Source organism: Cetorhinus maximus, chromosome 6 (genome assembly GCF_964194155.1).
Source record: "Cetorhinus maximus chromosome 6, sCetMax3.hap1.1, whole genome shotgun sequence".
NCBI lineage: Eukaryota > Metazoa > Chordata > Chondrichthyes > Lamniformes > Cetorhinidae > Cetorhinus > Cetorhinus maximus.
The window spans coordinates 111465434-111480643 of NC_135884.1; the positions used below are offsets into that span (position 1 = coordinate 111465434).

Genomic DNA, 15210 nt, shown 5'->3' on the forward strand with positions numbered 1-15210 from the left:
CATGATGGGGGGAAAATTCTGCCTTATGTTACAATAACCCATATTGTGTGGCCCCTATGTTACCAGCGCTTTGCAACTTTTCGATTAAGAAATATTAATCCTTAGTATTTCAGAAGCTGGAAGTGAATTAATCATTGAAAAAAGAATGAGTTTATTTAGTGCCTTTTATGACAAGGTCGCCTCACAGCCAAGTAAATGCTTTTGAGGTGTAATTACTACTGTAATATAGGGAAAATGGCAGCCAATTTGTGCGTAGCAAGGCCCCACAAACAGCAATGAGACATATAACCAAATAATCTGTTTTAACGATGTTAGTTGATAGATAAATGTTAGCTAGGACACTAGGAGAACTCCTCTTCTGTTCGAAAGGTGTGTTTGGGATCTTACTGCTTCTGTGGTGAGAAAGACAGAATGAACATTTCAAGTCCGCATGACTCTTCTTCAGAATGAATCTGCATGCAGCAGTCAGACCTGCTAAGTATTTCCAGCAATTTTTGTTTTTGTTTTAGATTTCCAGCATCTGCAGTATTTTGCTTTTATCTTAGTGTTTGGGATCTTCTTTGTCCAACTGAGAAATCAGATGGGGGCTTGTTTTAATGTCTCATCTGAAAGATGAGGTGATGAAAGATAATTCATACATATTTATAAAATGTTTTCTTATTCAAAAATGGAGAGTTTTAATCATGGAAGCCCATGCTTCCTCTTTTGTGTGATACCACTGTACATCCATGAAGATTTAGGGGCTTGCTTTCAACATGCAAAGTGTGAGTATCTGCAGCTGTACTCTCTTTTATCTTATCTTGCACTGAGCTTTTTTTTATTGTGTTCTTAATTTAGAAGTCAGCCTAGGGTATTTCCAGATTTTAAAAAAAACCCTTACAAAATATGAAGCGTTGCTGATTGTTGTCAGCAGGTCAATGAAAATTATTGTTGGACTGTAAAACAAGGCAAGGGGGCGGTGTTCCCTCACCCAGAATCAATTTGAATGGATCCTATCATTATGTTAAAAAGCTGGGCTTTCATTGGTTGAGAATTAACTTTAAAGATCCATGCGTCTTCTATATTTTTGCCACAAATAAGAGTTCCAAAACTCTACAAAGATATATTGTGTATTTGAAAGGGTCAGATCTTGAAAGAGCATTTGATAAACACTTCTGTTTTCTTTGGAAACACATAAGATGATGGAAGTTTCATGGAACTCAATATTGTGTAATTTGAACATGCTAATCTAATGAAAATGATGCAAACACTCTGTGGTTCTTCTCCCTCCACAGACAAAAATGTGCTTTGCAAACATTATGGGATCATAGAGTAATTACAGCACAGAAGGAGACCAGCTCTCTGCAAAGTCAATTCACCAAGTGCCATTCCCCTGCCTTTCCCCTTGACCCTGCAAATTTTTCCTCTTCAGATTTTTTTTATTATTCATTCACAGGACGTGGGCTTCACTGGCTGAGCCAGCATTTATTGCCCATCCCTGATTAATTATTGTTGGACTGTAAAACAAGGCAAGGGGGCAGTGTTCCCTCACCCAGAATCAAATTGAATGGATCCTATTATTATGTTAAAAATCTGGGCTTTCATTGGTTGAGAATTAGCTTTAAAGAGAAGGCGGTGGTGAGCTGCCTTCTTGAGCCGCTGCAGTCCATGTGCTGTTAGGAAGGGAGTTCCAGAATTTTGCCCCAGCGACAGTGAAGGAATGGTGATGTATTTCCAAGTCAGGTTCCAGGTGGTGGTGTTCCCATCTGTCCTTCTAGATGGTAGTGGCCATGGGTTTGGAAGGTGCTGTCTAAGGATCCTTGGTGAGTTTCTGCAGTGCATCTTGTAGATGGTACATACTGCTGCCACTGTGTATCGGTGGTGGAGGGAGTGAATGTTTGTGGATGTGGTGCCAATCAACCGGGCTGCTTTGCCCTGGACAATGTCAAGCTTTTTGAGTGTTGTGGGAGCTGCACTCATCCAAACAAGTGGGGAGAATTCCATCACACTCCTGACTTGTGTCTTGTAGATGGTGGACAGGATTTGGGGAGTCAGGAGGTGAGTTACTTGTCACAGGATTCCTAGCCTCTGACCTGCTCTTGTAGCCACAGTATTTATTTGGCTAGCCCAGTTCAGTTTCTGATGAATGGTAACCCCAGGATGTTGATAGTGGGGGATTCAGTGATGGTAATGTCATTGAACATCAAGGAGTAATGGTTAGATTCTCTCTTGTTGGAGATGGTCATTGCCTGGCAGTTGTGTGGTGCGAATGTTACTGATAATGACCTGATTCTCTTTTGAAAGCTACAAGTGAATCTGTCTCCACAACACTCTCAGGCAGTGCATTCCAAATCCTAACTACTCGCTGGGGAAAAACGTTTTTCCTCTTCTCACCATTGCTTCTTTTGCCAATTATTTTAAATCAGTATCCTCTGTTTCTCGATCCTTCTACCAATGGGGATAGTTTCACCCTCTTTACTCAGTTTATCTAACTATCTTTAGATAGAGTATATGTCTCTTTAAAAAAAACTGCTAAGGACCATTTTCCTTTGCATAAACCCCTCCCTTACAGGAAGTAATTAGTTTAAAAGGGCATAACTTCTGTTTTTTAACCACTTAAAGCAAACTGCCCTTATCATAACTGCGTGCGTCCACAGAAACTCATTTTGGTTATGTAAAACTGGAAACATACTTCAGTTCTTTACATCTGATATCACACTAAAGTCCGAGTCTGCTTTGATGTTCTAGCTCCAGGACGAAGCTGAGACATTAAAGGTTAGTTTACACTTCCAATTCAGCGCTTCCTATTTTGTAAATGCAATAATGTGTACCTACTGCATGAAAATGATTCGATTTTCCTTTCTATTCCCCGGTATTTAAAATATAACAGAGGACTATTAAATATATTTTGTGTTGTTTAATATATTTTGAGGAAATGTAACTGTAACTAAAGAACTATAACAGTTTTGTTGTGTGTGGGAGTGTCCATTGCTTTGAACTATGCTCAGAGATGATTCAGCTATGGCAGTGACAGGAGGTCTGGAACTTGTAGTCACTAGTGAGATTTTAGACTTATTTTATGATGGACACTTGAATCTCATTTTAAACTGTATTCACATGTAAATAATAATCCTCCTTGTAGTAAGATTACTAATAGCTAAATACTTCCCAGAAATTAATGAAAAACAATTTACTGTTAATGGTCTATTCTAGAATGTTCCTTATGTTTGTAAATTCTGAAAGACAGAAGAGGCTGAGCTCTTATCTCTAGAAAACTGAGAGGTGACCTGTTAGAATTTAAAATTTAAAATTATGAAGGGGTTTGCTAGGGTTACAGAGTCTAAAACTAGGGGTCTTACATAAGAGGTAGTCACTCATAAATCCAATAAAGTATTCAGGAGAAATTTCTTTACTCTATGGTGAGAATGTGAAACTTGCTACCACATGGAGTGGTTGAGGCATTTAAGAGGAAGCTGGAAAAGTGAATGAAGGAGAAAGGAATACAGTAGAAGGACATATTGACAGGATGAGGTGTAATGAGGTGAAAGGAGGCTTGTGTAGAGCATCAACACTAGCATGAGCTGTAGGGCCACATGGCCCATTTCTGTGCTGTACAATTCTATGTAATTATACAATCAGCCCACATAGCAGTGGTCTCTTTGTAATCTACCATGTTCTAGGACAGGTGGATCCAAATGTTATAACCCTCAGGAGCCACTTTAGTTGCATACCAGGGAGCATTCATGGACAATATACAAACTTATTGAATCTTTCCCTTCATTTTCATTATGAATACGAACAGATCTTTCTGTTCTGTTGTATCCGCCATTAAAGTAAAACACTAGCAAAAGCTCATTTGAAACTTCCAGTCCCATGAAGTTCAAGCAGAACGTGTCAACAACAAAATGGAAGTTTTTTGGGCTCGGTTGTTAGGACTCATTGGCCCCAATTTGGCCCAGTGATGGCAGCTTTGGCAATTCAGGCTTGGAGGTGATTTATATAGTATTGATAAAAGTATCACAATAAAACTGGTTCCCTGAAGCTCAGCAGCTAAAAGCTCAAGAAAGATTGTGTGCATTTTCAACATGGTTGTAGAAACAAGTTTCGGGGACTTTTGCTCTATAATTACTAAAGTTTCAGGAAATTATTAACCAAGTGCTTTATTTAACAGTATTTACATAAAAAGCGTGAAGGATGTCAAAAGTGCATCCACGTGGAAACACAGGAAATGGTTTGTCTGTGAGTAAAATGTATAGACTTAGTTCTGCTTGCCTATCATGCCACAGATGAGCTTACACTGTCAAGTGTCAGGGGCTTCTGACAAGTATTTTCATTTGGCATAGTTCCTTCCTCTTTTGAAGCATTTTTACATATGGTAAATGGATTTGGTTGAATCACTTTTGCCAATATTAAGGTATAGGACTTTTGATTGGCTGGACAATTAGCTTTTTAACCTCGTACAGAATCATCCCAGATGTGCACTAAGTGTGGTAGCAGGCAGGAAAAAGGATGTTTTGCCCGCCGGCTGCAATGGCAGCTTTTCTCACTGTATTTTCCATTCCTGGCGTGTCCCGCTTCATGAATAATTAATTCCCAGGAAACACGCCAGGTCACTGGTGGAGCGGCCTGTGATTTGCCCATCCCGCCGTCACATCAGGCCTTCAGTAAACTGGGCGCTACATTTAAAGGCCGTACCTGAACAGAGCTAGTATTCTTCAAGGATTAGGAAGCTACTGGGAACTGATGGCTGCCAAAGGGAGGAAACATGTTGCCCACAAATTTAGCAACACCTCCCTCGAGTGCCTAATGAAAGCAGTGGAGGCCCGCCGCAATGTCCTCTACCCCTGTTCTGGGCGAAGACCAGCAGGCAAGGTCACCAATCCGGTTTGGGAGGTGTTGCTAGCCGTGGTCAGTCCCAACACTCTGAGGAGTGCCCTGACTGCATGTGATCGTCATCCTCCTGGAATGTAGGGACTATGGGCTTCTACTGCGTCTCCATGACAGGAGCCCTATTAGAGAAGGCATGTGCGCTGTCATCATCCAGACAGGAATCAAATGTTCACAAATGCAATGTGACGATCTATGGAGTCTCCTCACTACATGTTATCATCATCCTCCACGAATATAGCAGCTGTGAGGGCCTCCCAAGCGTGTCTGCCTTGTCTGGGCAACGTGATGGCCTCATTGCCTTCATCCTCACCTTCGAGGACCTCAGCACCATCATTCCCATTGACGTCCTCCTCGTCGGAGGAGACATGCAGCTCCTCCAGCTCCTTCTCAGCCAGCTCCTTCCCCTGTCGCAGCACCAGGTTGTCAAGGGTGCAGCAGGCGACGATGATGCGTGGCACCCTCTGTGGACTGTATTGCAGGGCTCCACCAGACTGGTCCAGGCACCAGAACTTCATTTTCAACATACCGATGGTCTACTCTACCAAAGTGCGAGTTGCAGCATGAGCCTCATTATACCTTCTCTCTGCTGCACTCTGAGGATGCTGCATAGGCGTCATCAGCCACAACCTCTGCGGCTAGCCCTTGTCCCCTAGGAGCCAACTCTGCAGCCTCTGTGTACCCTGGAAGACGTCAGTGATCTGAGACCTATTGAAAATGCAGGTGTCGTGGACACTCCCTGGGAATCATGCTCAGACTTGCAGGATGCATTTGTGGTGGTCGTACACCAACTGAACATTCAGTGAGTGGAAGCTCTTGCAGTTGACGTAGTTGACCGTTTGTTGCTACGGAGATCTGAGGGCCACATGAGTGTAGTCAATGGCACCCTGCACCTGTGGGAAACCTGAGATCTGGAAAATCCCGGCATTCTTGTTTCCTGGCTTTCCTGATCCCGGGCGAAATGCACAAAGCTATGTGCCTTCGCAAATATGGCGTCCATCACCTCCTGAATACATTTGTGTGTGGAGGTTGTGAGATCCTGCTGAGGTCACCTGTGGAGCCCTGCAAGGAGCCACTGGCATAAAAATTGAACACCGGATCACTTTCATGGCCACTGGCTATGGATGCTCACCATGTCCCTATGGTGCCAAATCCTGCAGCATGTGGCAGATGTGACCGACCAGTTCCCTGGACATGCGCAGTCTTCAGCGACACTCGTTCTCAGTCATCTGCATGAATGACATGCGCCATATGTAGACCCTGGGTCTAGCTTGGCACCGACCAGTGAGGACTTGCCTTGGCTCTTCAGCAGCGTGCACAGGAGCCACAGCTGCCCCTCCTTTCTGAGAGTAATGCTTATCCCTCTGTCCAGCCAGGCACCTTTGTTGCTCTCTTCTCCTTCATCTCCGCTCCCTGTAAGGCATGAGGCATACAGCTAAGTCACCATGCTCCAAGCCCGTGATGTACTCCTCCTGTAAGGTGCAAGAGAGAAACATGTGTACTAAGAACCTCTCTTGGCTAAGTCTGAAGGCCCCTTAATGCAAGCTGGAGAGTGCTGGCCACCAGTTGGATGCACAGAGTTTAGTGCGCTGCATGGCTGCCCGAAACCTCATCCACCTCTGCCCGAGTCCACCTGACCGATTGGCGGCAGCTTTGCCCACTGGACTGCATTCTGTGCTCTCAGCTCAGGTGCAGGCATTCTCCTAACCCACACTGCAAGGCTGCACTGTTAGCTTGAACCATGGGGGAGACTAGTCCAAAACTGAATGAAGACATTGCAAGAGGCTGTGAGCACCTCCAGCAGTGACTGCTCCATGGCCAGTTTTAGCAAGGAGATTGTACAACTTGCCCAGTCATCTAATTATTCTGCAGTCCACAAAAATGCTCATTAGTTTGCAGTCTGTGCCTGAAGAGTGAAAAGTTCAGGAGCATTTGATGGCGCTTTCATGTCTCACTGTTGCTTGAGTGGGCAGACAAGTTAGAGGCTTGGCTCCATGCATGTCAATGTAGCTGCGCCTGAACTGTCCCAGCTGTTGAGGAATGGTCACTTTATACAAGGTTTCCCGAATGCATGGCACTTCCCCCACCCCCCCGCATGTGCTTGTGCACTACCATCAGACCATGCTGCCTTGCACCCCCACCCCCAACTTGCCCCAACTGCAGTGCAGCCCTTGCCCCGGGGCAATGCACTGTCAGCCACCCAGGAAAAAGCGACTTGCCTGTGCCCTCACCTGAACGCGCCTTTGAAGTCGAATGGGCTACCCCTGTGTGCACTGTGCAATGTTAATGTGCACTCACCTCTGAGTCCCCCTTGAAGTTCAGCTTGCCAGGTGCACACCTTTTAAATGCTGTTGTGAAACACATCAGCATCGTTGCATGGAGGATCCAGTGTGGGACGATGATTCCGGCAAGCAGGGCTTATAATTGTATGCAAATGTTAAAATGATGTTCCTGATGTGCGATGGCAGGAAACATGGTTGCAGTGGACGATTGCAAACTGTTTTCACGACGGTGTGAAACCAATTTTTGGCCTTCTTGCCATATAGTCTGCTCACACCCGCCATGATGCCCGCCGCCAATGGGGAAGGAAAATTCCGGCCCTTGTTTTCAACTAAAGGAAAACTATTGTTTTGGAATTTGTTCCCAATCACAAAATGGATGCTGGGAGCCAGGTGAAAAAGAAAAGAGGAAAACAAAAAAGTTTAAGTTAATTCTGAAGTAAAAAAATCAGTTCAAATGGAATGCTAAGATTAGATTGAGATAAACCAAATTAAGATCCAAGCAATCAACAGTGCCCCAGAGAATGGCAAACCTGCCTGGCTCAGGGATTGGATGACTGAGTCTACTACAGAAGGTCAACTCCTATCACCAGGCATGTGCTCCTGGGGTCAAATAGACCCAACTAACCTGCTACTCTTAGCCACAAAACCTAACCCCACGGCCAAACATGGAGAAAAGCCACAATTTGTCATTAGACAATTGAGAAAGGCACTAGAAGATGCAATATCAGGAATTCCACCCCCCTTCCACAACCCCACACCACCCCCTGAGAAAAGTACAAGGTGTGTAGCACAGCATGAATATAGATGATAGTCATCAGTTAAAATTTTGGAGCTTCAGTAGTAACTGTTTGACTCTTCACAACCCAATTACAGTGGGCATAGAACCCTTGATACATTAGTGCCAAATCACACATGCAGCTTCCATTTCATGACATCCAGCACTTGCATCCTAAGCTCATCAGCTATCAGGCAGAAATCTGCCTTCAGCCTGGTGCAAGGACTTTCAGCCCCCTTAATATTTTAAATGTCCAATCTGATGCAGCATAATCAGACTTATTCATCGCTACTTGGTTAATCAAAGTCCTCATGTAAGAGGTATGAGATACACCTTCAAATTCTTGGAGAAAATCCAGATTAGTTACAAAACAGTCAACAATGAAAAAGATGGAGCTGCAAAATATTCATAAGAAAATTTTTACTAAGCAGAAGATAGATGTAGAGGATCTGTAGCTGAAATATTTCACAGCTCATTAAATTACAAGGTAATGATCATAATGTAACTCATGTTTGCATCTTGCAAAAAGCTCAGCAACATGTCCCGAGGGTAGATGCCTGCTTGCTTGACATTGTAGGAAAAACACTGGACTTTATCAGAAAAGTGAGGCAAATCAAGTATATTTAATAAGAGCAAAAACTGTCACTGCCAGCCCAGCCTTGAGGATACAACTGATTGTGAAAATAAGTATAATGTAATGCATGTTTAGATACCTAAGCTTTCAGAGGGCATTAGATAAAATATTCCACAGGAGACTTGTCTCTAAAATGGGATAAAGGAGGATGTTGTAGATTACTTCAGCGTTTAGTTGCAGGGTTTCTGCTGATCACATTATTAATAAACATTTGGTGCACCGTGGGCAAGCCTGCAGGTACAATTGCAATTAGACTCTGGGAACCATTGAAGAGTTCACTAACTTGGCAGCATTCCTTCTGGGTTTAATGGGTTACAAACATATGAATTAGGAGCAGGAGTAGGCCATTCAGCCCTTCGAGCCTGCTCCACCATTTGATAAGATTGTTGCTGATCTGATTGTGGCCTGAAATCCATATTCTCGCCTATCCCCAAGACCATTTGACTCCCTTGTTAGTCAAGAACCTATCTACCTCTGTCTTAAAAATATTCATTGACCCTGCCTCCACTGCTCTCTGGGGTAGAGAGTTCCAAAGACTCACAAGCCTCTGAGAGAAAAAAATTCTCCTAATCTCCATCTTAAATGGGTGACCGCTTATTTTTAAACTGTGTCCCTTAGTTCTTGTCTCTCCCACAAGAGGAAACATCCTTTCAGCATCCACTCTGTCAAGTTCCCTCAGGATCTTATGTTTCAATAAGATCACCTCTCAATCTTCTAAACTCTAATGAATACAGGCCCAGCCTGTCCAACCGTTCCTCATAACATAAACCCCCCCATCCCATAAATCAATCGAGTGAACCTTCTCTGAACTGCCTCAAATGCATTTATATCCTTTCTTAAATGAGGAGACCAAAACTGTACATAGTGGTCCCAACAATACCCTATCCAACTGTAGCAAAACATCCCTACTTTTATATTCCGTCCCCCTTGCAATAAACAACAACATTCCATTTGCCTTTCTAATCACTTGCGATTCATGTACCAGGACACCCAGACTCCTCTGTACCTCAGAGTTATGAAATCTTTCTTTATTTAAATAAAATGCTGCTTTTCTATGTTACGATGCGACAGATGATGTGTGCCAGGTGGATCAAATTCATTAGGGAAACGTGATCACGCGGTCACAACAATTTTGCAATTTGCAGTTATTTTGAGATGCGAGCACTGAATTCAGAAGTAATAAGTCCACCAAGACTTCAGAGAATTTTAGAAAACTAAATTAAACATTTATTAACAAAAGAAAAGATTTCAAACACATACACAGTTCTACAAATTACTCCTATAATAACTCCTAAAACTCCTAATTAATCTGGCTTATAGTTATACCCCCGTTCAGGCAACAGTTAAAAAAATGATTTTAAACAGATCCAAGCAAGTCAACACAATACTCTGAACAGTAGCATTCAAAGTGGCTTTTCCCAGCTTCTGTTTCTGTAGACAGCAGGCTTAATGCACAAATACTGGAGGCTTCTCACACTTCTGATAGATTTTACAATGCCTTCCCTAACACATAGCCTCATTCTCCTTTATACATGTTTCTCCCTTTTAATGTAAATTCCATTGTTCCCATATGTTTTCGAACTTTATTTTTCTCATAATATAAATCTTTTCATGGTGCTAATATTGTCAGTAACCTTTGGGAAAAATAAACACACTGCTTGGCTTAGCTTCTCTGGCTAAGTGTAAACATCCTACCATCTCTTTGAAATTCAAACTGCCCTGATTTATCTAAAAAATACAATTTCTCCTCATCTTATGTATGAAGACTTCAGCCATGTTTATGGGTTTAGCATTTCAAACCAACTTCTTTTGATGAACAAAGGCTCCAGGTCAGCTGTCTCCAATTAAATTAAATCACTCACACACACATACACACACTATCCAAACCCCACTATTAACCTACTTTTACAATAAATCACAATAATATTATGAGAATTATTATACTTTCATGACACCTATTCTTCTTGCCAAAGTTGATATGTTCACACTTTCCCACATTATACTCCATTTGCCAAATTCTTGCCCATTCACTTAGCCTATCTATATCCATTTGCAGACTCCTTGTGTCCCCTTCATAGCTTAATTTCCTATCTATCTTTGTATCAACTGCCAATTTAGCAACCATACATTTGGTCTCTACATCCAAGCCATTGATATAAATTGTAAATAATTGAGGTCCCAGCACTAATCCCCGTGACACTCCAATTGTTACTTCTTGCCAACCCAAAACTTATCCATTCATGCCTATTCTCTGTTTCCTGTTAGCTAACTAATCTTCTATCCATGCTAATATGTTACCCCTAACATCATGAGGTCTTATTTTGTGTAGTAACCTTTGATGTGGCACCTTGTCAAGTGCCTTCTGGAAATCTAAGTATAGCACATCCACAGGTTCCCCTTTACCCATGTTGTTTGTTACTCCCTCAGAGAACTCCAATAAATTAGTCAAACATGGTTTCCCTTTCATAAAACTATGTTGGCTCTGCTTGATTGCATTTAGTTTTAGAAGTCTAAGATTGACCCATAAGACCATAAGACATAGGAGCAGAAATTAGGCCATTCGGCCCATCGAGTCTGCTCTGCCATTCAATCATAGCTGATAAGTTTCTGAACCCCATTCTCTCGCCTTCTCCCTGTAACCTTTGATCCCCTTACCAATCAAGAACCTATCTATCTCAGTCTTAAATACACTCAATGACCTGGCCTCCACAGCCTTCTGTGGCAATGAATTCCATAGATTCACCACTCTCTGGCTAAAGAAGTTTCTCCTCATCTCTGTTCTAAAAGGTCTTCCCTTTACTCTGAGGCTGTGCCCTCGGGTTCTAGTCTCTCCTACTAATGGAAACATCTTCCCCACGTCCACTCTATCTAGGCCTTTCAGTATTCTGTAAGTTTCAATCAGATCCCCCCTCATCCTTCTAAACTCCATCGAGTATAGACCCAGAGTCCTCAAACATTCCTCATAGTTAAGCCTTTCATTCCTGGGATTGTTCTCATGAACCTCCTCTGGACCCTCTCCAGGGCCAGAACATCCTTCCTGAGATACGGGGCCCAAAATTGCTCACAATATTCTAAATGTGGTCTGACCAGAGCCTTATAAAGCCTCAGCAGCACATCCCTGCTTTTATATTCTAGTCCTCTCGAAATAAATGCCAACATTGCATTTGCCTTCCTAACTACCGACTCAACCTGCAAGTTAACCTTAAGAGAATCCTGGACTAGGACTCCCAAGTCCCTTTGCACTCCAGATTTCTGAACTCTCTCCCCATTTAGAAAACTGACCCAATAATGTATATAGCATCCACATATTAATTTTCAGGATTTGAGCTTCCGATTGGCTAAAATTCATCCCTTCTTTTCTCTGACTATTTCCACTTGTTTCATTACTGGGACTCAGAGGAAGATATTATTGATAACCAATGTTTAAATTGGAACAGAACAAGCTGAAAAGGATGGGCAAACACAAACACAGGAAAAGAAACAGAATGACCTACAAAGTGCCCAATTTAAGAACAGAAAATTATTATATGACAGAAATTATTGTAGGATTACAGTTATGCAAACAATAGGAGGCATTGGTGAAGAAATCAAAGGGATTTCTCATGGGTGCTAATGAATGTAGGACCCCCTATGTCTCAAGGAATACAGAAGGTCCTAAATTCATTTGCACCCAAAACTGGTTGTGATCCATGTGGTGCAAAGCCAAAGCTTGCCAGGACAGCGAGGCTTGGGGATCATTCTAAATTTGTCCTTGGGCATCATCATCACAACTGTGGCAAGCTGGGAGCACCAATCTGGTGACCCGGGCAAACTACAGGTCTTGGTGCTCCAAATTTCAGCTGGCTCAAAACACAAAATAACTGTCACGCCTTTCCCAGTTCAGTTCCAAGGAATCCTTTAAATGTTAAGCACCTTGAGAAAGTTCTGAGAATGTAAATGCATGCCTTTCTTTTGTTCATTCTTTTAGATAAGTGCAAAGAACAAATCCTCCAAATTAGGACTTGAACTTCAGATGTACATGCCATGGTAAAAATACTGCATTTAATAACACAATTCATCTACACCTCCACAACATTTACAGTTAGTTAACACTAATCAATCAGCCACCCACTGTGTCTCTTCAAACAGACAGATTTTAAAATATAACCTTGTGTCTTTACTATGCACAGGCTGTGAAAACAATGGAAGAGAACAAACAGCAACATTCATCAGTGAACAATGAACCTTCAGCTGCATTTTGTAATAAAAGACCTATTAAGGAAGAAAGTGTTACTGGTGCTGGAAATACAGTTCTCAGTGCACAAGGATGCAGTACAATGGGTGGAGCTTCACCACAAGATAAAGGTGAAGGAGATGATGTAACTGACCACATTGAGAGATACATTTAATGCTAAATTGTGTCATTGTTGTGCAATTCGAATGCTTTCCTACCCATTCGGGGTGTATGTCCAAATCTTGTTGGCTTCTTTTATGCTCAGTTTTATAAGTAAAACAGCACAAGACATTAAACATGAGTGAATTATTCTCCCTAAACCTTGGAACAGACAGGGCAGCATTTTGGCACTGCATATTAAAACAACAGGCTGGCCAGGTTTTTCTGCTTCTGGGCTCAAGAGCCATTGATGTACCACTTATTCAGTTTAATGAACAGAACCTCCTCTCACAGGAGCAGAAAATCCCATCTGCTGAGTCAAGAATGATCCAGGGTTATGGTTAAGAAGATCATTCAAGGTGGGATGGAAGGTAGAAAAGGGCTTTAAAAAAATAAACAAGATTCTAAGTTTTATACAAAGGGGCATTGAGTATAAAAGGAAAGTATGTTGATTTAAAAAAGAAATTGGTTAGGCCACAGATGTAATATTGTTTACCGTTTTGGGCAAACCATTTTAAGAAGTATATTAACATCATGGAAGATTCACTAGAATTATTCCAGAAATAAGATGAAGAAAGATTCAGAAACCATTTTTTAGGATCGAAAATGTTCAGAGAGAAATAATATAACTTCTTTAAATTGAGGGGTTTAAAGGGTAAATTGTGAAAGATTTGTCTTACTGTGGCGTATTAATAACAAGTGACCTGGACTTTAGGATTTCACTGGAAGAATGAAGTCAAAAGTTTAAGGATTGTTTTTACTATGGTGTAATTAGAACAAAGAATTTTTTTACGACAAGTAGCTATTCAGGCAGTCTATAACATGGGCCAGGATTTCCCGGTCAGCGAGCAGGGGGCGGGGCCTGCTTGCCGATTCATAAAATGACGTGGAATGACGTCGGGCAGAACTCCATTTCAATTTTCAGGTAGGCGGGGGCTCAGCAGAATCAGCTGTGTGCCCGCCGACCTGTCAATGGCCAACTGAGGCCATTGACAAAGTCGTTAAACTAATTAATGGACCTGCCCGTCCAACGTTAAGGTTGGCGGGCAGGCCGGGAGCCCTGGCGGGCATTAGAAAAAGCATGAAACCTCATCCATGGGCGGGATGAGGTTTCATGTAGGTTTTGAAAAATGCAATTAAAGTGTATTTAAAAGTGATGGACATGTCCCAACTCATGTGACAGTGTCACATGAGGGGACATGTCAGGGAAATTTTTTTTTTCTATTTTTCAGATTTTTTATTGTGGAGCTGATCTCCCCGAGGCAGCACTTAGCCTCAGGGAGATGAGTACGCTCTTTCGTATGCATGCGCGAAAGAGTGCACTCTCGGCTCAGGGAATCCTCCCCCGCCTCCGCCCGCACAGGGAGCACATAGCACTTCCTTGAGGACGTCACGCTGGGCGGGCCTTAATTGGCCTGCCCACGTAAAATGGCGGCGCGCCCGCTCCTAAATCCCCACCCCCCCCCACCCCACCCCCATGACGGGGGGAGAATTCTGCCCATAATTTAAAAAGGGAGCTGGATAAACATTCGAAAAGGAATATAAGAGGATAGCAGTATATGGGAAAAGAATGGGTACCTTCAGTTGGAGAGCTAGGACAGGTGCAATAGCCAAAGGGTTTCCACCTGTACTATAATTTCTATGATCCTATAGAGTAATAGGTCACAGGCATACAAACATTTGATGTCTGCCATAAGTATTCTACCAAAATCCAGCATGACGAAGGATTGAAATATTACTTTGATGGAGTTACAGGGTTGATTTCAAGCCAGCTACAAAAGGTATCAAGTTGAATGTTACACTTGTGTTCTAATAAACTAAAACAAAACACATTTTATAGGTTATCTCCCTTTCTTAGCCCCTTACAGCACAGCAGTCCCAGAAGCTACACTAACCACAAAGCAACTGTTGCAGCACTGGAATGCTGTGAATAAGAAGGTGAAGCCAATCCGACTGCTGTTTGAAATTCCAGAAACTAGAACTGTTGAAGATCAGGGCTCCAAATATGTGGTAAGTTTGAGTCAGCAAACTGGATGTAATTATACAGCAGATAATGGACAAATAATGATTACAATGGGTACAATGGTTATTGAACCAAAATATAAAGCTGGTTACAACTGTCATTTGAAGCTTCAGACTCAATAATAGTCTTGTGGGGTACAGTTTTCACTTTGAGTGCAATAAACAATCCGGGTACAAATTGCGCTGTTTCTCCAAAGTGAAGTTATGGTCAAGTATCCACTCAGACTTATTTGCATAATGACAAATGTAAAATCTTCCA

General features: G+C 42.3%; 1 protein-coding gene across 1 annotated transcript in view; it reads left to right on the plus strand.

Annotated features, from left to right (window-relative positions):
- The first annotated feature begins 2540 nt into the window (after nucleotides 1–2540).
- snx20 (sorting nexin 20) overlaps nucleotides 2541–15210 on the plus strand; it is a 30850-nt gene continuing 18180 nt past the window's right edge. The window contains exons 1-3 of the mRNA XM_078544299.1: nucleotides 2541–2754; nucleotides 12727–12901; nucleotides 14788–14939. Of these exons, the coding sequence (XP_078400425.1) occupies nucleotides 12739–12901; nucleotides 14788–14939 (315 nt within the window). The 5' untranslated portion in view covers nucleotides 2541–2754; nucleotides 12727–12738. The remainder of the gene's footprint in view (nucleotides 2755–12726; nucleotides 12902–14787; nucleotides 14940–15210) is intronic.